Below are 26,525 nucleotides of genomic sequence, written 5' to 3'. Positions count from 1 at the left end.
AACAGATTTTTAAAATTTGTGAGTTCTGAGGGACCGTGTGCTCCAAGTTATTGCTAAGTATAATCTAAAACACTGAAAATATATTTTTGGTCCCACAGAGGAATCTGCAGAGCAAAAACAGCAATGTCCTGCTGCCCACGTTCCTGCAAATCATTGGGACTGTGCGAATTATTAGATTATCAAGATCAATGCCTTCTGGCGCAAGATTCCTTCTGATTTGGTTAATTTGGCCAATGCAGTTTTTCACAATGCCGAGCTCTCAGCCGAGCCTCCTTATATTATAGTCTTACGAGAGTTATGAACTCTACCCTGTTACACAAATTCGCCGCACACAGGGCTTCTTTGTGTCCAAGGTCATTATAAGCAGGCTCCTCTGTAACAGGTCCTCTTGGTAGGCTTATACCTAACATTTTCCAATCCCCTCCTGGCATTTCTGCATGACTACCAGGATCCACAAACAACAGCACGCCCTGGCTTTTGTTTTCCTGTTTGACAAGTGACTGAACTTCAACAAGGAAGCCATTGAAAGAAAACAAAATCCTCCTCTCTCCTCTACTCATTAGAGCCGTCTTACATAGGCGAGGGTACCCCTCGGAACTAGGTTAGAATGTAGATAAGACAGCTTAAGGCTCGGGGGTGTGCTTTCATGTTTAAAAAGCAGCAGGTACTTTTTCAAGCAAAAGGCATGGAGTACAACACAAAAGGAGCCGAACTTACATTCCTAGATCCCAACATGACTACTGTAATTTCAGGAGTAGTATCACAATACACGTTTTCTGCAGTCACAATGAAACGCTATAGGGATGCTAGTAGAACTGAAGTGTATACAACATACAAATCCTTGTACTCTTGTATATTTCTGCAAAACGAAGAAAGAAGCATATGTGGAGAGCCAGAAACATAATAATAATTATCGTATACCAACCCCATTGGCGGCCGCCATCTGCACTATTGTTTCTATCGCCGACTTATTAAAATACCGCCCATCTCCACCAACCACCAGTGAGGATCCCTGGCGATCTTTGAGGTCTATGGAAAAGAACAGACTCTGGATGAAATTCTCCAGATAACATGGCTTCGCCTCAAAACAATAGGTTTTCTTCCGTAATCCACTAGTTCCTGGTTTTTGGTCATGGTAGGGTGCGGTAGCAAAGGTCAACAGAGGAAGAGGACTTTCTTCCATTTTCCTGTATTTCCCGGAAATCCATTCACCAAAATTACTCATCTTTCATTTTCACCACTTGGCTCAGTGAGGGTGTTCAGGGAGCAGGCAAGGGTCCTCAAAATAGTCTGTCCGACCCGAAGCTGCAACAGAGTCATCTGAGTAACTAAAGGAGAGGTTGATCTCTCTCAACCAGGAAGCTCTGTTAAGTCCTTGCTGTCGTCACCCATGGTGAAAAGTTAAGGGCCACACACCCATCCACACCCACATAAAAAACACATTTTCCAAGTTGTTTTGGTGAGGATACTTCTGCCCACATAACGACGACAAATACCCTTCAATTATTTTTGCCGCATCTCCCCCATTAGATAGTCCAAGGATACTGCCTGTGGCAGCCTTCCGTCACAAACACCGGATGGCTGCCAGCCTCCACTCGCAGAGCCCAGGCAACGATGGAGCAAGCGCAGTCCCAAAAAGCAGGGACTTTTGAACAGGACACCCTGGTGTGGCTCCCGCTGCTCCTGACACCTCTTAACGCAGAGCCTCTCTGGGCACTCGTCACCGAGAAGGCCATCTGCTGCTACAGTTGTCCCATGCCATCCTAGCAAGTTAAAGGTCAATCTTAAAATGGAAGTGAGGGATCTCAGTTACCTCTGGTTTCCTTACACCACCATCATTTTGATACCCAAGTAATTTTTTACTTCCCACATGCAATTCCAGTTGGAAGGAAGAAAGTCACCGAACAGAATAAATTTATTCATTGCCCACCAAGGATTTAACAAGACAGTATTCAGCTCCAGAAGAGTAGATACGTACAAATATGCCCTGAATGATCAATACCTTGGTCATTCCCTTGAACTTAGGGAAATGTGGGAATGGAGATGCACCAAATCCTTGAAAATGCAAGAGAAACAGAGAGGGGAAAAAAGTATATTTTTCTAAGTGCATGAGGTTTGATCAAGTTATTATCTGGACAAATAATACGAACGTAAGATTAAACTTTGTGTTTTCATTTTTTCAGGTTTTTAAAAAATATTTTATTTATTTATTTGACAGAGAAATAGAGGGCACAAGCAGGGGGAGCGGCAGGAGGAGGGAGAGGGAGAAGCAGACTCCCCGCTGAGCAGGAAGCCTGACACCGGGGCTCGATCTCAGCACCCTGAGATTATGAGCTGAGCCAAATCAGATGCTTAACTGACTGAGCCACCCAAGTGTCTCCCATTTTCTCAGTTTTACATAGACTTGGCTTTTAAGAAAACATTTTTAGTGAAGCAGGTTAAGTCCTTTGCATTTGAAGAACCTAAGATGTTTTAAAACATTCTACCTGAATAAATTTAATATCCAACCCCCATTTGGTCCCTAAGATTTTATTAATGATCTATTTAAATGCATGTTTCCTTATCTAGTTCAGCAGAAGTTGACAATTAAGAAACTCCATTGTCAAGGTTTTGGTGAACTTGTCAAGGATGCTTAAAAAGTAAACCAGGGCTAGTTACACCACATGTTTGGAGAGTCCAATATGCACTGGAGTCCAGGTTTTCAAGCGAAACATGAATAATCACTTGATAAACAAAATCTGAGTATTTTTCTACTAACTTGTCAAGCAAGGTCTGAAAACAAACAGGACTGCGAGCAGCAGACTGCCCTCTCTGCAGGACCAGCTGAGGGGACGGGCCCCAGAGCTGAACGCAGCTGCTGGCAGAGAAGCCTGGTCTCCTTCAAATGACAAACGGTGCTGGTCCAAGTGCAGGGAAGACCTCAAGACATAACATTAAAACAATTTGCAAGACCATGTCTACTAAGTTGAAAAGCAGTTGGCCAAAGGACAGGTTTTATAGTTTATTGGGGGCTTTTATTTACTTCTTAAAGATAAAATTCTTGGGACGCCTGGGTGGCTCAGTTGGTTAAGCAGCTGCCTTCGGCTCAGGTCATGATCCCAGCGTCCTGGGATCGAGTCCCACATCGGGCTCCTTGCTCATCAGGGAGCCTGCTTCTCCCTCTGCCTCTGCCTGCCATTCTGTCTGCCTGTGCTTGCTCTCTCTCCCTCTCTCTCTCTGACAAATAATTAAATAAAATCTTTAAAAAAAAAAAAAAAGATCTTCTTAAAAAAAAAAAGATAAAATTCTGTAGAAATTAATTTATGAAGTCAGCTTGCTATGCTAACCATAGTTTACATGCCTACTGCTGGCAATGACAATAAAGGCGTTTTTTTAAAGTCTGGTGCCAAGTTTTCTCTGGTTCTAGATAAGTTTGCAAATTAGGCCAAGCATATGTGTCTTGACATATTTAATAATAGGTCAAGATTTATGAAATATCAACCCAATAATCTTTTCATTGGGAATAACAGAGCAACCGGCCACATATTTGGTAGTTTTCTTAACAAGTTCTTGAAAACAAAACAAAAAACAAAAAACCAAGTTCTTGAAATCCCAGGCTAGACCTAGGGGCACTTGGTCAAAAGGGTACTCCAACATCCCCAGCTGGAATGTCTTTGCCCACACGGTCCAGCATGTTCTCTGCTGATGGTCTGCCATCTCTTGCTGAAGCTCAGTTCCTGAAGCTGGAACCAAGAGAGTTAACATGTTGATTTTTTTTCCCCCATGCACTGATTTTATTTACAGTTTGATTAATGCAAATCAATTTCATAAAACGAGAAGTCACGAAGAATCAAGGCATAATTATGCAAATTCAAAGTAGATGTTCAATACAAAAAAATACAATCATAAGAGTGGTTTTCTTCACAGCATGAGATCCAACAGTTCTTGCTTCAAAGGACAGGAAATACTTTTTTTTCCTTGAAGACCGTGGCCACATCACACGCTAGAACACCTCAGCTTACCAGTGTGTTTTCATGGGAACCATAACTTGTTTCTAAAAAAATTTTTTTTACACCATAAGTGTTGTAAAAGCGGCACTTCTCCTGAATTAAACCTTCTCTGGGACACAGCACCAGTTTCTAACTATCTGAAAACTAACTGATACAGGAAGTATTCCAAATAGAACTATTCTGATTCTTAAAAGTTGAAAAAAAAACCTTTCTGGGCCCCTGGGTGGCTCAGTCCATTAAGCATCTGCCTTCAGCTTAGGTCATGATCCTAGAGTACAGAGATCGCATTCTGCATGAGGCTCCCTGCTGAACAGTGAGTCTGTTTCTCCCTCCCTCTCTGCCCCTGCACCTGCTTGTGCTCATGCACTCTCTCTCTCTTAAATAAATAAACAACCTTAAAAAAAAAAAAAAGATTATCCTATTTAAAAAAAAATAATAACTTTCCAAAGCTTAGAAAGAAATATTGCAAACTTGGTAATGTTGGTACTCTTCCAATAACCTGATATGCCACTAGGGGTTGATTATTATTTGCCTCTTAATTTCAAGATTTTTTATATATACCTTCCCTGTAGATCATCTTTATATTTTAAAAATTATTTAACGCAAAAGGAAACTTCTGGGTGACCGGGCCGTGACTGAGCACTAAGAGATCAGACATGTCTAACCTGTGGAATCAAGTCACTAAGTGAACCCAGTGCGCATCCCTCTTGCATGGAAATATCTAGGTGGACACATGGCCTCTTTTCCTCCCTGTGTGTGAGCCAGCCCTCCAGCGAGGCATGGATTGGGGAAAATTCCCTCTCATGGCTCTCGCACATGTCAACGAATACCCAGCAATTTAAGTGCACGCTGAATCTAAACCTCCAGAGGAAAGAGTTCTACACCCCAGGATGGACAGTAACATTGTCAGCAACTACGCATGTCTGGGACGGTGTTGGTCAGGATGCAAAACTAAAGCAAAAAGATATAACCCTTGCCCTAGAAAAGCTTCTATTCTAAAAACTGGCCTGAGTCATAATTTTATGGACACTGTAGAAGTCAACCCCATATAAAAATATTACCAGAAGCAGCAATGTTAGATGAACTGTGAAGTGTGGTTAAAAAAGAAGGGGCATTAAGAACATGAAGCTTCCTACGACGTGTAGACTAAGTGGGGTGGCTATTAAGAAACTCATTTGTTTCAGCTCTCCAGCAAAGGTTGAACTTCATCTTCGGAAACGTTACTGTCGAGCATAGCGAACCCAATTTGGCCTAATGAATTCACCTGCGTTGCCAGTACTCCTTCACAATGACACAAATTACATTTAAACCATATGGGGGATTTAAGGATTACTCCCTTCAGACAAGGAACTTTCATACTGGTCTTGGGTCCAATCAATTTCACGATGGCAGAGTTATGAACCCCTTCATTCCCGGCCTCACAAAGACTCCAGCTCCCATTCTGATCTGCGGATACCTTCCCAGTAGATAGAACACAACAGAAACTGTAGACTTGCCCACTCTTTAATCATTTATCTTTCTTTCCATCGGTAAATACTTACTGGACAGCTGACTACCATGTTCTTTAGCTTATGCCATGGTAGTGGACATGGGGGTGGGATGGCTAACCCTGTCTCTAGATGGAAGCACTAGGAAGAAAGCTAGTAATTGGGCTAAAGACAATGGGGATTATCAGACCCCCAGTCTGACACCCAGCACTTGTGACAGCTGAGGGTGCCTGCCTGAGTGGTTGGGGTGTGTGACCCAAGTGACAGGAAGACACTTATTCATTTCTCCCACCAACAGTAGGTAACAATGTCATGAATGCCAGCCCCAGGCTAGGCATCACAGGATAATGGAAAGACCACATGTTTAGGAGCCAGACACAACCAGAGCTCAAAGCTTTGACTTTGAACTGCATGAGAAATTTCATCTTGAGCAAGTTCCTTAACTGCACTGAGTCTATAAAATGGAGAAAGCTATCAAGGTTGTCCTGGGAATTGAATCGGGTAACCTGTGTGAAAACATGTAGTGCTGTGTCTGGCATCTAGCAGAAGACCAGTAAATGTAGCCCCCTCCCCATCCTCAGTCTCCTCATCTCTACAATGGGATCATACCTGCCTCACAAGGTTTTTATGAGGACGACCTTGCCAAGTATCTCTGAAAGGCTTTGTGAGCTAGAAAAAAAATTTAAAGATGTGAAATTCATTTTTCATTTTCAGGAGGTGGAAGAGGAGAGAAAAAAGTGCATGGACCTTTGATCTTAAGAAGTTCACGTCAGGGGCGCCTGGGTGGCTCAGTGGGTTAAAGCCTCTGCCTTCGGCTCAGGTCATGATCGCAGGGTCCTGGGATCGAGCCCCGCATCGGGCTCTCTGCTCAGCGGCGAGCCTGCTTCCTCCTCTCTCTCTGCCTGCCTCTCTGCCTACTTGTGATTTTGTCTGTCAAATAAATAAATAAATAAAATCTTTAAAAAAAAGAAGAAGAAGAAGAAGAAGTTCACGTCAGGGGCGCCGGGGTGGCTTGGGCGTTAAGCATCTGCCTTCGGCTCAGGTCATGATCTCAGAGTCCTGAGATCCAGCCGGCACTGGGCTCACTGCTCTGCAGGAAGCCTGCTTTTCCCTCTCCCACTCCACCTGCTTCTGTTCCCTTTCTCACTGTGTCTCTCTCTATCAAATAAATAAATAAAGTTAAAAAAAAAAAAAGAAGAAGAAGTTCACGTCGAAGGAGCCACCACCCTGTGGTGGCCTCAACCCCGTCCCAGAGGTGCCATGCATAGACCTACATACAACTCCTGAGACATTACAGGAATGGGGGGGAGACCAGAGAAAGAGCTGGGGCAAGACTACAGAGTCTCCTGAAACACACGGCAGTTGACTTTGTAGGCACCAGAAGCTAAAGAAGCTTTTAAGCAAAAGGAATCTAAACTGATAGGTTTTTGGAAAGTTAACTGGATGCCAGTGGTGCATCAAATACCTTTGAGAAGGAGAGACTGGAAAAAGATGAACAGGGCTGCAAAAAAGGATTCCTTCTTCGGCTGCAGTGGCTCTGAGGATCCTGTCAGTGGGGTCTTGACCAAAGCTGCTCATCTGCCGGCCTCCTGCACAAGACTTCTACTTTAAGTCCTGGGGCTACTTCAAGCCCTACTGGGATTTTTTTTCCTCCAACATGAAGACACCACCCAAATAACCTCTTTCTCCACACAGTGCCTTCCACCCATCCCCTCTCTTCTCGGAGAACTGTGCTCTAGCCACCCCATAAGAGTAGACTCCTAGAGCCATGTTCTACTACAGGACCCTGGTGCCAGGCCAGGATCGCCAGAGGTGGATATCTGTCCCAAGCTAGATCACTCATATTTTCCCTCCCAGGAATCTAGCATTAGGACTCAAAAAAGTATAGATTCGATTTAGTTAGTCTCTGAACTAGGAAGATCGGTAAATTCAGGAGCTGTGGGGCAGGGATAGTCGTGTCAAGAGAATATCCATAAATGGTGACCAACGGCCACACAATATGTGAGAACACCTGAACGCTATTCAGGAGACACCTATGGCTCATTTAGACATCTCTAAGGTTTGCAGGCCCAGTGTAGGGAAAGAACTGGAAAACAATTCAGAATGGAATCAAGCATTAAATAGGTTACATGAATCTTCTCAAGAGGGTGGGGACTGCAGATTTAGCAGACGTGAGAATTAGGGAATGTGGTCTGTGAACGCACGCTGCATGAGACGCCCTATTGACCTTGTGTTCTGGACTGGGGTGGTTTCCTGTTCAGATTTCTGGTCAACATGTACTTCGGCCAGCCGACACTGTCACCCCAATTCAATGGGAAAGATCACTCCTAACTGTTGGGGTGAGAGACTTGTTTTTGAAGAGGGCATTTTTTTTAAAGGATTTATTTATTTATCTGAGAGAGTGCGCAAGTGAGAGAGAAAGCATACACATGCACGCGTGGAGGGAGTGGGGGCGGGGGGGGCGGGAGAAAGGGAGAGTCTTAAGCAGACTCCAAGTGGAGCATGGAGCCCGACACTGGGCTCGATCTCACAACCGTGAGATCATGACTATGAGATCATGACCTGACTTGAAACCAAGATTTGGAAGCTCAACCCAATATACTACCCAGGTGCCCCCTGAAGAGGGCATTTTTAAACATAGGAAAATTTAGAATTAAGTATGGATATGAAGTAAATCATAGTCATATAGTGTACAAATAACAAAATAAATCAGACTTGTAGCATTAATATTTTTGCAGTAAGTTTAGGAGAAAATCTAAGCATATTTGATATTTTAAGTATGTTAGGAGAATCTGGGATATTAGTTTATCTAACAGATTAATCTTATATTTCCAATTTCTAATGTGTAGTTGAGCAACCTATTTGGACTTATGCTTTTAAGTCTGAGGTAAGAGAACAATGGAACATTCACGAAAACTTTGTACCATATTTAGTTTGAAGTTTAAATAATCAGATGCAGACAGTTAGCTGTAACGTTTCAGGGAATGGACTGTGAGGCCCTACTGACAGGCTGGTAACCCAGCTCTGCCGGCCACTAGCTGTATGACCTCGGAAAAATCATTCAAACTCTTTGTGCGCCCGTGGCCTCATCTGTAAAAAACAGGGAGAATAACAGACCCCCTAGCTCACTCACTGTTTGCATTCGTAGTTGAATGAGGTGATACATAAAAGTTCTAAAACCAGAACTGGTATAGAATGCCTCTTAGTACACTAGTAAGTACCACTTACTAGTTGGGTGACCCTAGGCAAAATACCCAACTTCTTGGGGCCCTCACTCTCTCATCTTTAAAATGGAGACTGAAAATAATACCTGTTGAGACCTATGGTGATCATTTTGCACAAATATATAACACAAATATCAAATCATTATGCTGTTCACCTGAAAGTAATATGATGTTACATGTCAATTATATGTCAATTTAAACAATGCATCCTTTAAGGAGAGTTAAAGAAAGAAAATAGTACATACAGCATGGTTTATCTTATAAAGACACAATGAGTTAATAAATTTAAAGAACTCAGCATTGCAGGTTCTGTTGCCTTGTGAGTCCTACATAAGCCTTAGCTTTTATTACTACCCTGAATCAATCTGAAACTATGCAGCTGTGTTTCATACCTATCTACAGGTATATGTGTTTTAACAGAGTTAGGAAATGTCCCTTAAAGAAAAAGAGAAATTGCATTAAACTATAAAGAAGGTACAAGGTCTGAAGAATTCCAAGGGCTGGAAGGCTTAGAGCTGTGCAGAGTCTCAGGCTCAAAAAGACTCCTGGAGCATATTTTGAAATTAAAAATAAAATAGTTGCATCAGAGCGTGCACGTCCTTTAGCATCTGTCCCGTCTGCTGTCCATCTGTTTATCCACCCATGCAGCCAGCAGTTACTACAAAGACTGACTTGCTGCATTCATTTCACCAAACGCTATGGACCACGGGAAGAGGACAGACTCAAGCTGTCATGGAACTTTTGGTCTAAAGAGAGAGAGAGGTTAAGTCAACATATTTAAAAGAGAAAAAGTGGAGTAAGAAGTGCTAATCTGGGAACTCAAGAGGGAGATATGAGCTCCTAGAGGTGAGAGAGAAGGTAAGGAAGGCATTCCTCACCTCCACAAATGCATTCTTAATTCATGTGGCTAAAACCAAAAACAAATCTTTGAAGATGCAAGGGGCTTAGGAAGCCTTTTCCTACATACCGCACTTGTGAGAAGGGCTTCTATTTTATAAGGAATTACCAATATTCGATCATTTTGACCTATAAAAACAGAAACTTACATGGTTCACAAAGAATTTTTATAGGTATCTTCCGTTTCCTTTTTGGAACATCTTCAAAAAAATTTTCATTTAACTCCCTTAAGAGTATTCATTCGGTGCTAACAGAGTATTTGCCCATATTCTGGCTATCACCAGAAATATGTATGAAAACCCCTTGGGTTAAAAAAAAAAAAAAGGATAAAGGAATTAATTAAATAATCTAAAAAATTGATCTAAAAATTTGACGTTCAAATCACTTGTGGTTGTATGTTTCCCTCTTGTGGTAGGAAATGGAAAAACAGTCAAGATTTCTCATGACCTCACAAGGGGGCGTGCTAGCGGCATCACACAACCCAGGGACCAGGGGGCCCCCACTCACCCCAAATACAATGGGAATCATGGCCCCTAGAGTTTTATTGCAGACTGTGGTTGGCCCTCTATCACATAATTAAAATACGAAGGGGTTTCTGGATTTTTAAGAAGAGGAAAGATATGGTGAGGTCGTTCTCTGTCTCATTATTAAGGATTTTTTCAACTGCAAGGCCTGACCAAACTAGGATGTCCAGGTATAAAGGAAGTGAATGAAGGTGGCCACAAACAGGGGATGTCTTTTTCTGTGGAATCTTTGTGAGCCTAAGTTTCTGCGAAATAAGGGTAGTAAAGCTTCCTATAAAAATTTTGACAGTATATGAGAAAAGGCATGTAAAGTGCTTATCAGAATGACTAACCAGAGTGTGGCAGTCAATAAATGTTATCCAAACTACCAAAATCAGAAAGACATGTGGATAAGGACTGATCACATCCTTCTAACCCAGCCTCTGATCTCTAGAGCAGCTTAGACCAGGCAGGAAACAACCGATGCTATCTAGGTAGGACTGGGTCATGGAATGTACAACGGGCAAGGGAAAGGTGGGGGAAAGGGGAACTATGGCCCCTGCTCCAACCAGAGGGCTTTGGAGTCAGATAGGCCTGGGTCTGAATCCTGCCTTTGCCACCTCTGGCTGTGTATGGCCTTCCTGGCCTCAGTTTTCTTATTTGTAAAATAGAGACAATGACACCTGCTTTTAAGGTTGTTGCATGCGGAAAATAACCACAGTAGGTCTGTGTGTTGGGCAATGTTCCAAGGGCTTTATAAGCATCAACTCATTAGATCTCCACAACAGCACTGTAAAATCAATGCTATCATTCTCAGCACCATCTTCAGGACAAGGACACCTAGGGATACTGAGGATACTGATTCATCATCTGCCCAAGGCCAATGAGCTGGGAAACTGTGGAGCTGGGTTTGAACACAGGCGATCTGGTTCCAGAGCCCACTCAGCCTTCGTGCTATGCTGCTTCTTACCATAGTATGTAGCCATGTAAATGGCAAATAATCAACAATAGCTTTTTTAAAAACAGCAATCTATGGGGCGTCTGGGTGGCTCAGTTGGTTAAGCACCTGCCTTCGCCTTGGGTCATGATCCAGAGTCCTGGGATCAAGCTCCACATCCAGCTGGTTCCCTGATCAGTGGAGAGCCTGCTTCTCCCTTTCCCTCTCCCCCCACCCCTGGTTGTGTTCTCCGCTCTCTATCTCAAATAAATAAATAAAATCTAAAAAAAAAAAAAATTGTCTAGCCTGGGGCACCTGGGTGGCTCAGTCAGTTAGGTACCCAACTCTTGATTTCAGCTCAGGTCACGATCTCAGGGTCATGGGATCTGGCTCCATGCTCAGTGGGGAGTCTCCTTGAAATTCTCTCTCCCCCCCTCCCTCTACCTCTCCCCCCTCACCCCACTTGTGCATGCTCTCTTTCTCCCTCAAGCCTACCTCTAGGAATGAGGCACGGTGGAAAACTGGGTTTGATCCCAACTCTGGATAATTTTTACTATCTTAGGGATCTTGGGCAAATCACTTACCTTCTTTTTCCTCAACTGTGAAATAGGAGTATAAATACCAGTATTTTCAGAGTTGTTGAAAAGATGAAATGAAATGGTATAAAGAGCAATACAGCCCAGTGCAGAGCAGTACACACAGGTTCTCATGCAGGCTTTTTTTGTGTTTTTTTTTAAGATTTTATTATTTACTTGATAGAAGAAAGAGAGTGAGCACACAAACAGGGGGAGTGGGAGAGGGTGAGGCAGGCTCCCGTTGCTGCATAGGGAGCCCGATGCGGGTCTCAGTCCCAGGACCCTGGGATCATGACCTGAGCCGAAGGCACATGCTTAACTGACTGAGCCACCCAGGCGCCCCTCATGCAGGCTTAATAACAGCCTAGAGATGCAGGTAATCTCACCGTTCCCATTTTACAGAAGAGGACACTGAGGCTGAGAGAAGTGAACGACTTGCTCCACGACTTGCAACTAATCAATTGGAAAGACAGGTTTCAACACCAGTTTTAATGCCAAAGCTCCCACTTAAGCTGTCTGGCTCCTTTGGGTGACCAAGCATATTTGAATTTAAAGAAAATGAAGAGGAAATGAATACCAGGTGCCTGTCAAAGGGATATGGCCCACGTGTAAAGTAAAAGAGCTTTGGTGGTCTGCACAACCCCCTGCACTTGGTGGACAGAGCACAGGTTGTGGGTTGAAAATGCCTCCCCCTGCCCAAAAAAAGTTATGTTGAATTCCTAACCCCAGATGCCTGTGAATATGACCTTATTTGAAAAAAAGAGTCTCTGCAGATGTGATCAAATTAAGAGGTTATACTAGATTAGAGTAGGTCCTAAATCCAATGACTGGTGTCTTCATATAGGGTGTAGAGATCCAGGGACAGAGGCACAGGGGGAAGAAAAGCAAGCGAGGCCAGAAGCAGAGACGGGAGCCCTGCTCACCGGTGACTATGGCCCACAGCTGGAAGAGGCAGGGGAGGATTCCCTGGAACCTTCAGAGGGAACATGGCCCCTCTATAAGCCTCCAGGACTGTGAGAAAATAAATTTCTGTCGTTTTAAGCCACACCGTTTGTTGTATTTGGTTGTAGCAGCCCTGTGAAACTAATATTAGAAAATTTTTAATATAAATAAATATAATTTTTTTTAAAGGCAAGCCCAGCTCCAGGGACAGCTGATCCCCCCGCAGCATGGTGGCTGGTCTGAGTGAGAGGTCCTTGGCTAGACCTCTCCCCACAGGTACCCCTATTCTTTGCCTCAGGGTGCTTGGTTCTTACCACTAAATAACACAGGATGCACCACAGCTTGGTATATACAAACAAGCCTCCGCCCTCGCTCGGCGAAGAGGGGACAGCACATTTTGTAACCTTGGTACCTGGAATGAAGAGGGGACAGTCGCTAAATATTTGATGGTTGCACTGTTGAAGTAAGAGCGGTCTACGACCTCTGTGGCTAAGGTTTCTGATCACAAAGGTGAGCTTTTCCAGGCAGTTGCCCAGTAGGTCTCCTGTCCTGAGACTGACCTCAACTATAACATTACTCCCAGCATCAGACGACTTCCCAAACCATAAGGCATCCACATTAGAGCACACTCCACTGAGTACTGGCATTTTAGGTAATTTCTATAGCACACAGACTTGTGCAAAAGCAATCAGGAACAGAGCTAGAAATTGCAGTAGTGAAAGGAGCAGAGCTGGTTAGTCTGTGAGGGTGAGGCCCAACACTTGGGCTGCTTCCAAGAGGAGCCCCGTATCACTGCAGGCAGAGAGCGACAGAGAGGAGCTCATTCCCAGAAGCCAACTTCAGTGTGGGGGAAAAAGAGGTGAGAGACAGTCAGGGAGAGAGAGAAACTAAAGCTCACAAGAGAAAAAGAGGCCCACCCAGCATCTCAGCCCTTCCACTAATGGTCCTTCCACTAATACTCCTTCCACTAGTATCTGTAGGAAGAAGCACAGTTCCATTGCATGTCTAATTTTTTTTTAATAAATTTTGGTGTGTGCTTTAACTGAGTGGACTGTGCATCACACATTCTACAATATGGATTTAGATCAACCAAGCCAAGGGAAAAGACTTGCCGTGATGAAATAGCCGGTCACAAACAGACCGTTGTAGGCCATATATTTTGGTTAAAGACAAGTCAGTCAAGAGCTTTGATGCATTACTGGACAAATCCTGTGGCCCAGTCCTCCTTATAAATAGCGTTTTAGCTTTGCTAACCTAAGTCTCCATCCATGATTCTCCCTTCCTACCAGAGTCACAAGACAATTCTTAGGCGGCGTCTTAGGCTGGCCGGTGTGTAAAAGCAAGCATCGGGCATTAAGGACCCGCGTGGTGATAACTCACCACTGGCTACCTGGCCGCCTCCTCGCTTCCTGCACAACAGGAGTTAGGAAGACTTCTATTTTAATGTCTAAGCCTGTGGGCTTCCTTTCCACAATGGCCTCCTTGTTTTCCCCATACTCCATTACGTAGAACATCCCCGCCATTTCCTGGCTTCCTTTCCTTCATCCTTCAAGACCTGACTCGAACGCATCTCCCCTGGAAGCTTCCCCCGACTGCTTCGCCAAGCCCCCCTCCCTAGGGCTCCCAATGGCACCCTAAAGGAGGCACCTGTCACCTGTTGTAAGGCCCACTGGACAGTGAGCTCCATGGGGTGCTGAGACTGTCCCGATGCGCTCGTGGACACCCCGTGCACAGCACAATACTGAGCAACGACGGGAAGCTCAGCAAATGTCTCAGGGACGGAAGCAGCCCCTCAAGTACTATTCGGGAGAAGCTGCGGGAGCCAGCAGATCCAACCGTTCACCAGAACGGCTACGCGGAATGCCTGAGGGGGAGACGTGGTATGCAGACACCCAACGCTGTGATGGGCACTTGAGCTACTCGGGGACAGTTTTGCTTATCTGGGGTTATTTGGGTTATTCTGGGTTCTTTGGGTTACTTGGGCTGGTGGCTATGTTCTTTTGAGATGAGATAACTAAGTATCAGACTGATAATATATTACCGAAAGCCTCAAGTTCTGTAGAACTGGTTCCCCTATCCCCTCTACCCCTCAGGCCCTGCGCAGGAAACACTTACTCTCTGTAAGAAAGACATTTCTGTTCTGAAATTTATAGACCAACAGGTGTGAAGCATCTTGATAGGTCATTGACAAAGCTGAGAAGTAAAACTGAGAAGGTGGGAGCCAGCTGGGGGACCCTTAGCAAAGAGAAGTTTAAGGTGTCTGTATTTCCCATCAAAATCCCCACTAGCAACAAGCTTCGACTATATGTGCGGCATTACGCCAGGTGACTTCCAACACGTACCTTATTATTTCCTAAACATACCTCTATGATATATTGTATTAATTTTATAAATGAGTTTTAAAAAAGAGTTCAATTTTGCCCCAGATTAAACTGCTAATAACCAGCATATCCAGGAATCAAATTCAAGTCTGTCTGACATCAAAAGCTATGCTGCCACCAAATTCAAATGCAAAAGAGGTCATTCTGATATCCCACTAAGATCCTCAGAATGGCCTGATAGCTGTACTTTCTACAGCTATTCGTTAGCACATCTGGGGTTTGGACTTTGAGAGATGCTGGATAAAACTGCATGTGGAGATTTGTTTTGGCAGGAGGCATACATCAGACCAGTGGGGTGACTTTCCTGAAGCAAGAGTGGAATTTCAAAACAACCATCATAACGCACGTCTGGGTTGCATCTTAGAGTTCCCAAAACCTTTGTGTGCCCATTATTTAATCCTCATAAAACTCACTGATGGGACAGGTATTAGAATTAATCCCATTTTACAAATGAGAAAATTGAGCTTTGCATCGGTTAAGCAGGGCTCCATGATATTGTATTGTAAGTTAGTTGTACAACTGACATTTGCACTGAAATCTTCTATTCCAACCCATCACTGGGCACTGAAGTCGTTTGGTAAGATTCAGGGAGCCACCATGTTACCTGTCTTCCATCTTGACATTAGGTCAGAAGTCTACAGAAGCACTTTGGATTATGGGGTTCTGGAATCTTCTCAGCAATTATTCCCAGCAGCAGACTTTTAAATTGAACAATGAAGGTATTAGCCATATACATTAAACCAGGGACTGCTCCCTGACTTCTTCCTTACTTCACTCTCAGCTGAGGTCTCCCTCAGGGGAGAAGGCATCCTTGTTCTCCCCTCCCTGCTCAAGGTGGAGCTGGTTGCTCACCTGTGTGTTTAACGATTCCCTGAACTTCTCTTCAGACAGCTGAAAGTGGACTGAATGGTAGCCATTGCCACCCTTTCCTCGCAAAGATATGTCCACCTGGAACCTGTGAATGCGAACTTGGAGATTAATGAAGGATCTCGAGCTGAAACCATCATGAATTATTTGGGTGGGCCCTAAATCCAGTAACAAGTATCCTTAAAATAGATGGAAGAGAAGACAGACACATGTGAAGGCAGGGGCTGAGACTGGGGTGATGCAGCCATACACACGTAGGACACATGGAGCCACCAAACGCTCAAAGAGGAAGGAAGGACTGCCTCAGAACTCCAACAAGGTAAAGGTCTCAACTCAATGAGCCTGTGACGGACAGTCACAGCAACTCTGCCTCACAGATAGAATTCAAGGGATAATGTATGGCTAGAGATAGAGTAAAACTTCTGTGTGGAGGGTATGGTGGCAACACACAGAAGACCCGCTCTCCACCCTCCAATAACCTTGGCATTTGGAAGAACCATAATGATCATTAGAACTACCCAAATCTTCCATTTACTAAAGACAATGTCAGCCACTATGTAAGCACTTCATGAATTCTGCTCCATCCTCACATGGACATTTCAAGGCAGATATTATTATTACTCTTTTTATACCAAATCTACACATGGGGTAACTGGCTATATGGGGAACTGTGTGATCATGTTTGTCTCGTGGATTTGACTACACAGGGCTTGGTGCCAACTCGTGGCCCAGCTCAGAGAGGCAGTCTGGCTTTTGGAACAGGTGCCAACCTTACTCCCAATTCCATTTGAGTTTCCTACATTTATTTCCCTTTTGCTTCATTTTTAAACTTACTTCATTTCATTCTGCTCCACAGAATGCATTTCTCAGAGTCCCCATGAGGCAGTGTAACATAATAGCTTTACGACTAAAGCAAAAGATCCTTCCCCAGCCCCACCCAGGTGTGCCATCCCAGCTCCATCTTCTGGCCTCTGTGCAACCCTGAACAAGCCCTTGGAGTCAGGCGGGCACAAGTTTAACATCTAGGTTTCTGGTTTCTGTGGCTTAGCGCTGACAAGACTCTCATCCCAGGTCGGAGCCATTTTGTCTTGCGTTTTAACAAACCTTCTCATGATGCACAATTTCTAAATGCCTAGCCAAAGCATGTTTAGATGTCTACCAGAGTGGAAGAGAACCATATCCCCAGGCCAACATGGGCATCTGCAGAAGGAAAGCAGAATGCCAGAACCTCCCTCAGCATGAACCGCCTTCTAAGACATTTTCTCAGCAGGGCAGCACAAAATATGGCAACTCGTTTTAAACAGTTATGCTGGAGTATTTTCATTTAAATTAATGCTATCTCCTTCAAAACAATCATCTTGGGAAGCAACATATTTATTCAAACAGTGCTCATACTGTACTAACATTTCTGGAACTCTTTCTCAGCAACTGTCTTAACAGTCTGTGGCACTTCCTTTGAAAGTCTTCAGTCATAACAAATTTCATCCTCTGAGAATAGATTTGAACTTTGGAAAGAGACAAAAATTGGTTGGAGCCATGTCTAATGAATAAAGTGGGTGATCAAATCTTGTTACATCGTTTTAGGTGAAAAATGAGGCATGACTATAAAATAATGTGACTGGTTTTCCTAGGTGACCCATAAACCGACTGGCTGAAAAATAATTCCCATAGAGGAGTTTCAGAATGCTTTGAGCACTAGACGCATCACTGGAATAAGTGTACAGTTCCCAGAGTGGTGATTTGGCAGGGTACAAAACTAATTTGGATATATAAGTTCAAATATGTTTGTAAAAAAAGAAATCTGATTGCTTACACTCATGAAAATGAAGAAGCTATTCTCCTGGAGAAATTTCTCCTCCTTTTTTTTGACAGCCTGGTCTGCTTTGGACAAGAGAATCTGCTGAGAAAAACCTAGTTGTGATTTTCATTTTTTTTTTTTTTAAGATTTTATTTATTTGACAGACAGAGATCACAAGTAGTCAGAGAGGCAGGCAGAGAGAGAGAGGAGGAAGCAGGCTCCCTGCTGAGCAGAGAGCCCGATGTGGGGCTCGATCCCAGGACCCTGAGATCATGACCTGAGCCGAAAGCAGAGGCTTTAACCCACTGAGCCACCCAGGCGCCCCTGATTTTCATTTTTTGTGTCAGTCCTCCCCCAACCAACCAAAGGCTCCTTGAGAAAGGGGTCATCTTCATCTCTGTGTCTCCAGTGCTCAGCACAGCACACACACATGGGACACTAATTCCACTGTTCTGGACACAAACGCTTTGACTCTGCTTTTCGTCCTCTTGGGACTTCCCTTGCTAAATGTAACTTCTGCCTAGCAACCGAAACTGGGCCATGTAAAACCCACCCACACAAATTTACAGAGACCTAAGGTATACAAGTGGTTGCTTAGGGCCAAAAGCATAAGGAAATAAGAGGGATTGACTGCTAATACACAGGCTTCCCTTCGGGTCATGGAAATATTCTAAAATTAGATTGTGGTGATAGTTGCACAAGTCTGTGAACACATTAAAAGATACTAAATTGTCCACTTTGAATGGGTGAATTGTGTGATATGTGAATCATATCTCAATAAAGTAGTTTATTTAAAAAGCCCTCCACAATAGGAATGTTTGTGGCTTGGTTCCTTTCTAAGATGGCGGTTGGAATAAATGATAGTCAGGTTCTCTTCCAAAAATCTAGTTCCCTATATAAAATTGTTTCTGTCTTCTTCTGTAACTCTATCACTTGAAAATGACTTCGGGGTTTTCAGCAGATTTGGAAAGCATGTTTGGATAGTGAGGACTGCTGAGTGTTCCCCAACACCAGTTATCCCATTCCTTTCCATTGACACCCCCAATGTTTAGCCTGATACACAGCTCCCAGAATAACATGGATATAACCTAGCCTCCCTTGCTGCTAGAGGAGGCCTTAGACTATGTTTTGGCACAGAAGATGTAAAATAAATGATGTACAGTTTCTGAGAAAGGTGTTCCTTCATACCACTTCCTTCCTGTTACCTGGAATGACCCTATGCGGTAGGCAGCCATCTTAGCTCATGCAGATACAGGCAACTCACTAGGGAAGACCAAGCAAAAAAGAAAAGAAATACAGAACCCCTTATACAATAGACCCACCACACCAGCCCAGGACTGCCCACACCCAGTCTATTACAGAAAGAGTTCTATTACTATGAACTTATATTTTGTTTAAGTAACTTATTTTGAGACTTTTTTTCACAGCCAAAGGTATATGTCAACTAATGATACAATCTGATCTTCTGCACCAGAACAGAACCTAAAATATGCAGCATCAGCATACCTTTTATGCCATGGCAAAACTGTCACCACTGCTACCCTGGAAGGCAGACCACTGGTCAGTCAAACCTGGGCAAATCGGAGAAATTCAAAACAGGAGCAGTTGTTGGCTGCTTCTTGCCACAATAGAGAGGAGCTCAGACAAGGACTTGCCAATCCACAGGCAAAAATGAAGTTAAAGCTCCATTATGGGAAATATCTTTGACTGTGGCCTGCAAACTATGTTGCCCGAGTTCAGTAATCTGTGGCCTTGTAGAGTCGAGATGACCACTACATGTCCCCAAGCTAAGGCAGCTCTCCATGAAGCAGCAGGTGTAGAAGAAAGGGCTGTGGCCTCAACTCTTTCCCAGGATTCTTTTCTAGACAATGAAAACTGACCCATCAGCAAAGATCCGATTAAGGATACTGCTTTCTTACTCAGCCTAGCTTTTCCTATCTCAAGGCAGGCATCAGTGATGGAGACGTCTGAGAAGAGACAGAGCACAGAGGCCAAAGCTAAAGTTTTCAGGCTTGGGGCGCCTGGGTGGCCCAGTTGGTTAAGCATCTGACTCTTGATTTCAGCACTGGTCATGATATCAGGGTCATGAGATCAAGCCCCTCGTTGGGCTCTGCACCCAGCATGGAGTCTGCTTGAGACTCTTTCTCTCTCTCAGCGTCTACCCCTCCCCTGACTCTCGCACTCTCTCACTCTCTCTCTTGCTCGCTCTCTCTCAAAATAAATAAATAAATAAAATATTTTTTAAAAATAAAGTTTTCAGGCTTAAAACCCTATCTATGTGAGAATTTTCCCTGGGTTATCAGTATGCGGAATTGATCAGAATAGGCCGGAAGAAGCCTAATAAACTTTCAAAGTAATTACATAGTGAAACAAACCAAAAACTTGGTCTGCAAAAGTAACCCCTGCCTTCATACATCCACCAACTTTCATGAGCAGGAAGCAGGATACAAAAGTTGTGCAGATCCCAAAAAGTCTCAGAATCTACTCTGCAGTGCCCAGGACTAAGTGAGCACCGAGGACAGAGAGTAAGAGATTCCCTCCCCGAGGGCAGGGCTCCCTGTGGGACCTACCTACTCCATGGTCAGGGCAAGGAGTCTGCACTCCCCACCAGCAGCACAGTGTGAACACTATGGCTGCTGACTGCTCTATTTCTGTAACTATGTAAGTATATATATTTATTGGAAGAAACCAAAGCTGCTGCCCCAGGGGGCAGAGTGATGTATTTCATGGGTGAGAAGAAGAGTGGACACAGTTACCTGCACACCCTAAGAGACGCCCGTGGCAGAGATTTTTCTCTTTGCAACTCCTTTTCTTAAGGTAACAGAACCACCCATTTTTAGCCGGCCACGTGCCTCCCAATATAAAGTCTACATTTTTTGGCCCTTGCAGGTTAAGTATGGAAAATCTAATCAGTGGCTTGTGAGGAGGAGTGAGGCGTACAATTTCCAGACTGTTTAAAGGGGAAAAAAACGCTCTGCTCCATCTTTTTCCTGTGCCCACTAGCAGCAATGAGGTTGAGGTTATGGCCGCCCCCCGCCCCGCCTCGCCGCAGCCAGATGGGCAAAGGCAACACCTTTAAGACAGCAGAGCCACAGACCTGAAGGAGAGGAGGGTCCCAAGGACCTATTGCACTAGTCCTAGCCTGAGACACCTAGACGACGGCACGAGACAGAGAAAAACTTCTATTTTGTTTAATCCACTGCTGTTTTGAGTGACAATGTTTTGAACTTATATAATTGTACAATCTTTTGACTTAAAATACAGGCTACATGGTGTACATCAAATTCACTTGGGGAGGTAGTTTAAAATGTCATCTTCTAGAGCCTCCAAATCTGAGCTACGGTGGGATGCCGGGCCTTGCCAGGGAACTCTCACAGAGATTTCAGATACGAGCCAAGGAGAAAGCCACAAGGCCCAGTGCTGCATAGTACACTGGCTGAATTATAATTGCTTTCCTTCTGGTAGGTGCAACTCTGAGTAGCAGCGGGAATGTGCAGTGCTGTGAGGAGTGAGAGGGGAAGAGTCAGATTTAGATCAGTGAAGCTGAGAGAGAGAGAGAGAGACACCCTCCCCCCTACAATTCTATTAAAATATTTTACATAACAAAGGCCGTTTAGTGGCTAAGTGCTCGGCTCTAAATAGTCCTGTCCATTCCTTCAACTAACCTCTTTCTGCTATGTACCCACTCCAATAAAGGGGCCTCTTTTCCCACGCTCTCCATGCTTCAAGACACAATTCAAGTCCGACGCTTCCTTCCCCAACAGAATGTTGTCTCCCTTATCTGCACTCAGCACTTTTTCTAATTCTGTTCTTTGCACGTGTATGTACCTCTTGTGTCTTATCTCCCCCAAAGACTGCACACTTCAGGATGGAAAAGGACAGTATCTTATTCACCCTGGTATTTAATACCAACTCCCACTCAGAAAGTGTAAACGGGGGGAAAACAATCATTCATAAACCCCTCATAACTAAAGGACTTTTTTTTTTTTTAAATAGGAGTTATACCGTATTAAAAAGTGACCCAAAGATGATCCTGTGGCAAGTCATGCTTGCCCCAAGGATATCAGGTTTCAAGTAAGGGTAGCAAGGAGCCTCTACCTAACACCAATGACCTCAGAGTCCCCGAAACATTCTCCGTCCTACCCAATATTCTTTCATTCCCTTCTCAGAACTCTTATCTAGAAATATGTCTCTTCACCTGTGTTTGCAGCTGGCCTCATGAAAGTTCAGGAAAGAGTGATCCATCCCAAATGGGAGATAGTGAATAAGACTAAGTTCTCCGAGCCCCACTGCTTTAGTCTGAGAACCTGAGACCATTAATCCCTGTGTCATGTATTTGATGCCCATTTCAGTGCAAGCAGTATCTGACACTAAAAGGGGATCATCTGTTTAATGCAGGGGTTCTTAACCCAGGATCCTTGGACCCTACTGGCAAGAGATCCCTGGGTAGAATTGAATTGGGTCTGTGAGTTTGAATGGCAAAGCAAACAAAATCTTTATTTAAACTAACCTCTAAATGAAATTTAACATTCCCTTGAATTTTGAACCTAGGCAGTAAACCACAGAATTTATTATTATTATCATTACTAATACCACCTGGGACTTTATCATCAATAGAAATCACAGATATTTTTCAGAGATACCTTGGGTGGCTCACTCCATTAAGCGTCTGACTCTCGATTTCGGCTCAGGTCATGATCTCAGGGTCGTGGGGTCCAGCCTCATATCAGACTCAGCAGGGAGTCCGCTTGAGATTCTCTTTCCTTCTCCCTCTGCCCCTCCCCCCAACTCGTGCGCTCTCGCGCACTCTCTCTCTCTCTAATCTTCAAAAAAATCACAGATATTTTCATAGCATATTATAGTTATCTCAAATATTAAGATTGCAGATATATCAAAATATCATTTATACTTACCACTACTCTAAAGTAAGATGGTATTAGACCTTCTACTAAATTTTGTTAATGTGTCAATAAAGAAGCATATATATCTTGCTATATCACAAACTTGGTTAACATTTTGATAATTTTATTTCCAATACAATTTTTATTTCCTCTGTAATCCTTTATATTTTATTTATTTTAAAATAAAATTATTCTGAGATGGGGTCCATAGATTAATCAAAGGAATCCAGGGCACAAGAATCTCTGTGAATTGAAGAAAACCTGTTTACTCACAAGTTCTCATGAAAGCATTTATTTTATTTTGCCGAAGATAATGATGAACCATCCTTCAAAATATCCAGACGTTCATTTACTTGTGAGTTCAAACTTTTCCCAATTCCTAAGACTGGTCATGTGCAGATCACTGGGCCCAAGAGCATATTTTAGAGATCAGGAATGGTTTGAACTAAGTTGCCCACACTGGTATCTGTTAGACTTCTCAGCAACCGAGGCCCATAAATTCCTTTCTCACTGTGCTAATCTGAGCTAGGTTTTTGGCCTTGAACCCAACTGGCTTCTGAGTAACATGGAATCCCTTTATATTGGCTGGGGTCACTGGGGATAGAGGAAGGTGGGGACCGTGCCGATACCTACGAAGCGGCGTTAATAACTGCATCAGGTTGGGCCTGATAAACTTGGTGTCCCCCTATCAGCAGAACACTAATAACACAAAAGTCCTGCCCCAGGGCCATCATGAGGTTCCCCCACAAGGGTCATTCAGTCAGTTTCCAGGTAGTCGAGACTGCAGGTACTTTTAAACATGTTGTTTCATTTAATCCTCACAAGAACCTCTCCGGGTGTCTCATCATTTCCAACCTTTACAGACCAGGAAGAGGGAGGTGGGCAGGGGAAGGATCAGAAATCAACTAACTTGCTCCCCAGTCTCCAACTCCTCTATTTTTATTCTTTTGTGCATAGAATTCTTCCCCTTGACAAATCCACCTGCAATTCCAACTAGCCCTTTAAGTCTCAGTTCAGCTACCACTTTCAGTGTTCTCAGATCCCAAAAATAAACCTCTTACGGTTTTCTGATACCTTAGGAAACCTCTTGCTAATGGACACAAGTCAAGACACAGCACAGAATAAGTCAAGACACAGCACAGAAGCTCACAGGCACAGTTCAAAGCTCTGGCGGCTTCATGCTGAGATGCTGAGTACAGCTCTGGGAAGGCACTTGGTGGGGCCACTCTTGCTGTTGGGGGTGGGTCCTTGTGGCCTCTCCAATGGCTCCCTGCACACCGAAGTCTGACTTTTGCTTTCACTTTCACCTCTTTTTCATAGAGCAAAAGTCCTTTTCAGATTTCTTTTGGTTTGCCATTTACAAGAACAGGCATTTAACGTAGGTTATTCATAAAAGTCAAGTGGCATAAGACAAACTTCCAGAAAGCAGGGGATACCTCTACAGCCCTCCATGCTCTTCCCCCTTTCAGTACCTGGCACATACCTCCAACAGTAACACCTAATGCACTGTGCTTCTCTGTTTATTCTCATCTACTTCCCTCTACAATGTTTTTGCTGAGGGAAGGAGTATTTTGTATCCCAAGTACTCAGGACAACATAGTAAATGTTTGAAGAGAATACCAGCATTGGTCACCAACTATACATTGGCTTTAAGGGCTGGAATTTGCTTATTTCATTTTTTAAGATTTTGTTTATTTATTTGTCAGAGAGAGCACAAGCAGGGGGAGCAGTGGCTGAGGGAGAAGCAGGATCCCCACCGAGCAGGGAGCCTGATTCTGGACTCAATCCCAGGACCCTGGGATCATGACCCAAGCTGCAAAGGCAGATGCTTAACTGACTGAGCCACCCACGTGTCCCGGAATCTGCTTAACTTAAAGTGTATTCCTCATCCTTCACAATTCAGGGCAATTAAACAAGGACTCACTGAAAGCTACACTATCCTAGGTACTACAAATACAGATAACACCAGACCCTGTCTTAAAGAAGTTTACTTTCTAGGGGGTAGTGTCACATGTAAATATAGTTTTACTGGGATTTGATTAACTATTCTAGAGATATCTATGAGAAAGGAGGAATTCATAGGGGAATGAAAATGGCAGAGAAAGGTTTTGGGGGGAAATTTTCAGAAGATGCTATGTGAATTGATTCACACCAGAAGAGAGGAGTAGCAGGGGTACCTGGGTGGCTCAGTGGTTAAGCCTCTGCCTTCGGCTCAGGTCATGACCTCAGGGTCCTGGGATCGAGTCCCCGCATTGGGCTCTCTGCTCAGCAGGGAGCCTGCTTCCCCGTAGCTCTCTCTGCCTGCCTCTCTGCCTACTTGTGATCTCTGTCTGTCAAATAAATAAATAAAATCTTTAAAAAAAAAAAAAAGAAGAAGAAGAAGAGCGGAGTAGGAGCCGCCTGGCTGGCTCAGTGGGTTAAGCCTCTGCCTTCAGCTTGGGTCGTGATCCTGGCCAGGGTCCTGGGATTGAGCCCCGAGTTGGGCTCATCTGCTCAGCGGGGAGCCTGCTTCCCCCTCTTTCTCTATGCCTGCCTCTCTGCCTACTTGTGATCTGTCAAATAAATAAGTAAAATCTTAAAAAAAAAAAAAAAAAGAAAAAGAAAAAGAAAAGAAGAGAGGAGTAGCATACTTAAATCCCTGGTATGGAGAGAGAGAGATATAGAGACAGGGAACAAAATCAGCGAGCAGAAAGCTGAGGACAGAAACCTAGGGAACAGCTAGGGTGTGCACAGGGCAAGCAGTCCATGAAGGAACTCTCAAAAAAAAAAAAAAAAAAAAAAAAGTGTGAGTAGAATCAGGAGAGTGATCAAGACAAGGGAAGGAGGACTTTAAAACTGCAAAACCAGTAGCGCCAAAGGCAACAAAAGGCCAAATGAAGCCTAAAAGAGTATCCAATGGATTTAGCAACCAGAAAGTCCTTTGTAACCTTGGCAAGAGCAATTTTAATGGAGTGGTGGAGGAAGCAGAAGCCAGACTGCAGTGAAGTGGTAAGTGAATGAGTAAAAAATCAGTGTGGCCACTGGCCAAAGAGGGGAAAAGCAAAAGGGCAGTAGCTGAAGGGAGATGGGGTTTTAAGAACATATTTTTTTAGTCCTAGCCTAATTTCTTCCTTTCCACCCCACATTCCTCCCAAATGGACAACTTTCCATTTAGACCTCTAAAATCCCCACTGTGCTGTCAGCAAGCTCCTTAAGGATGAGTCTTGTGCCTGAAGCGTCTCTTTATTCCACACAGTTCCCTGCACATGGTATAAGCTCAATCTCTGTGGAATGAATGAATGTATATATTCCACACAGGTGATGAGGAATTGAAGGGCTCTACTGGAATACAGTTTACTTTCTTTCAAGGGAATTTGTGGTTGTCTGAAAACTCAAGAGCACCTTCTACCCAGAGGGCCTTGTCTCCTTGATGCTTTTAAATTTCTGACCCGGGGAGGCAGACGTAGATCGGGCCCAGAATAGAATTTACAGATGACCAGAAAAATAGATCTATAAAGATTCAAGCATCCCTTTATTCCCAGAAGCTGGAACTGGCAGGTCAATGTTAGACTCAGGGTACTGCCACGGCAGTTCCTCTTTAAGCTGCCTGGCTTCAGTTTTCTCACTGGCAACTTGAAGATGCCCATAATAGCATCGACCTCTTCAGGCCCAAGCATAAATCAGACACCGCATGTTTAGAGCTTTTCATAGTGCTTGGCAGAATGATTCTTTTATGTTAAAGATAAAGTACCACTAAAATGAATAAAAATATTACTAAAGGGAATGAGTTCCAAAGAGTTGGGTAGAAGTCAAAGCTTATTTTATTTATTTTTTTTAAAGATTTTATTTATTTATTTATTTTAAAGATTTTATTTATTTATTTATTTGACAGAGAGAGAGAGAGAAATCACAAGTAGGCAGAGAGGCAGGCAGAGAGAGAGGAGGAAGCAGGCTCCCTGCTGAGCAGAGAGCCCGATGTGGGCCTCGATCCCAGGACCCTGAGATCATGACCCGAGCTGAAGGCAGAGGCTTAACCCACTTAGCC

General features: G+C 43.8%; 1 protein-coding gene across 2 annotated transcripts in view; it reads right to left on the bottom strand.

Moving 5' to 3' along the window:
- LOC111143383 (phosphoglucomutase 1) overlaps window positions 1-26,525 on the bottom strand; it is a 62,798-nt gene that overhangs the window by 34,298 nt on the left and 1,975 nt on the right. Inside the window, exon 1 of one of the 2 annotated variants that reach the window (XM_022497086.1) lies at window positions 926-1,275. The exons of the other annotated variant lie outside the window; for it this stretch is intronic. Within the exon in view, the coding sequence (XP_022352794.1) occupies window positions 926-1,225 (300 nt within the window). The 5' untranslated portion in view covers window positions 1,226-1,275. Of the gene's footprint in view, window positions 1-925; window positions 1,276-26,525 lie in introns of those variants that run through there. 2 annotated transcript variants of the gene reach the window in all.

Source organism: Enhydra lutris, unplaced genomic scaffold (assembly GCF_002288905.1).
Source record: "Enhydra lutris kenyoni isolate GAN:26980312 unplaced genomic scaffold, ASM228890v2 scaffoldscaffold9, whole genome shotgun sequence".
Classification (NCBI taxonomy): domain Eukaryota; kingdom Metazoa; phylum Chordata; class Mammalia; order Carnivora; family Mustelidae; genus Enhydra; species Enhydra lutris.
This window is presented reverse-complemented; position numbering and strand designations above follow the sequence as displayed.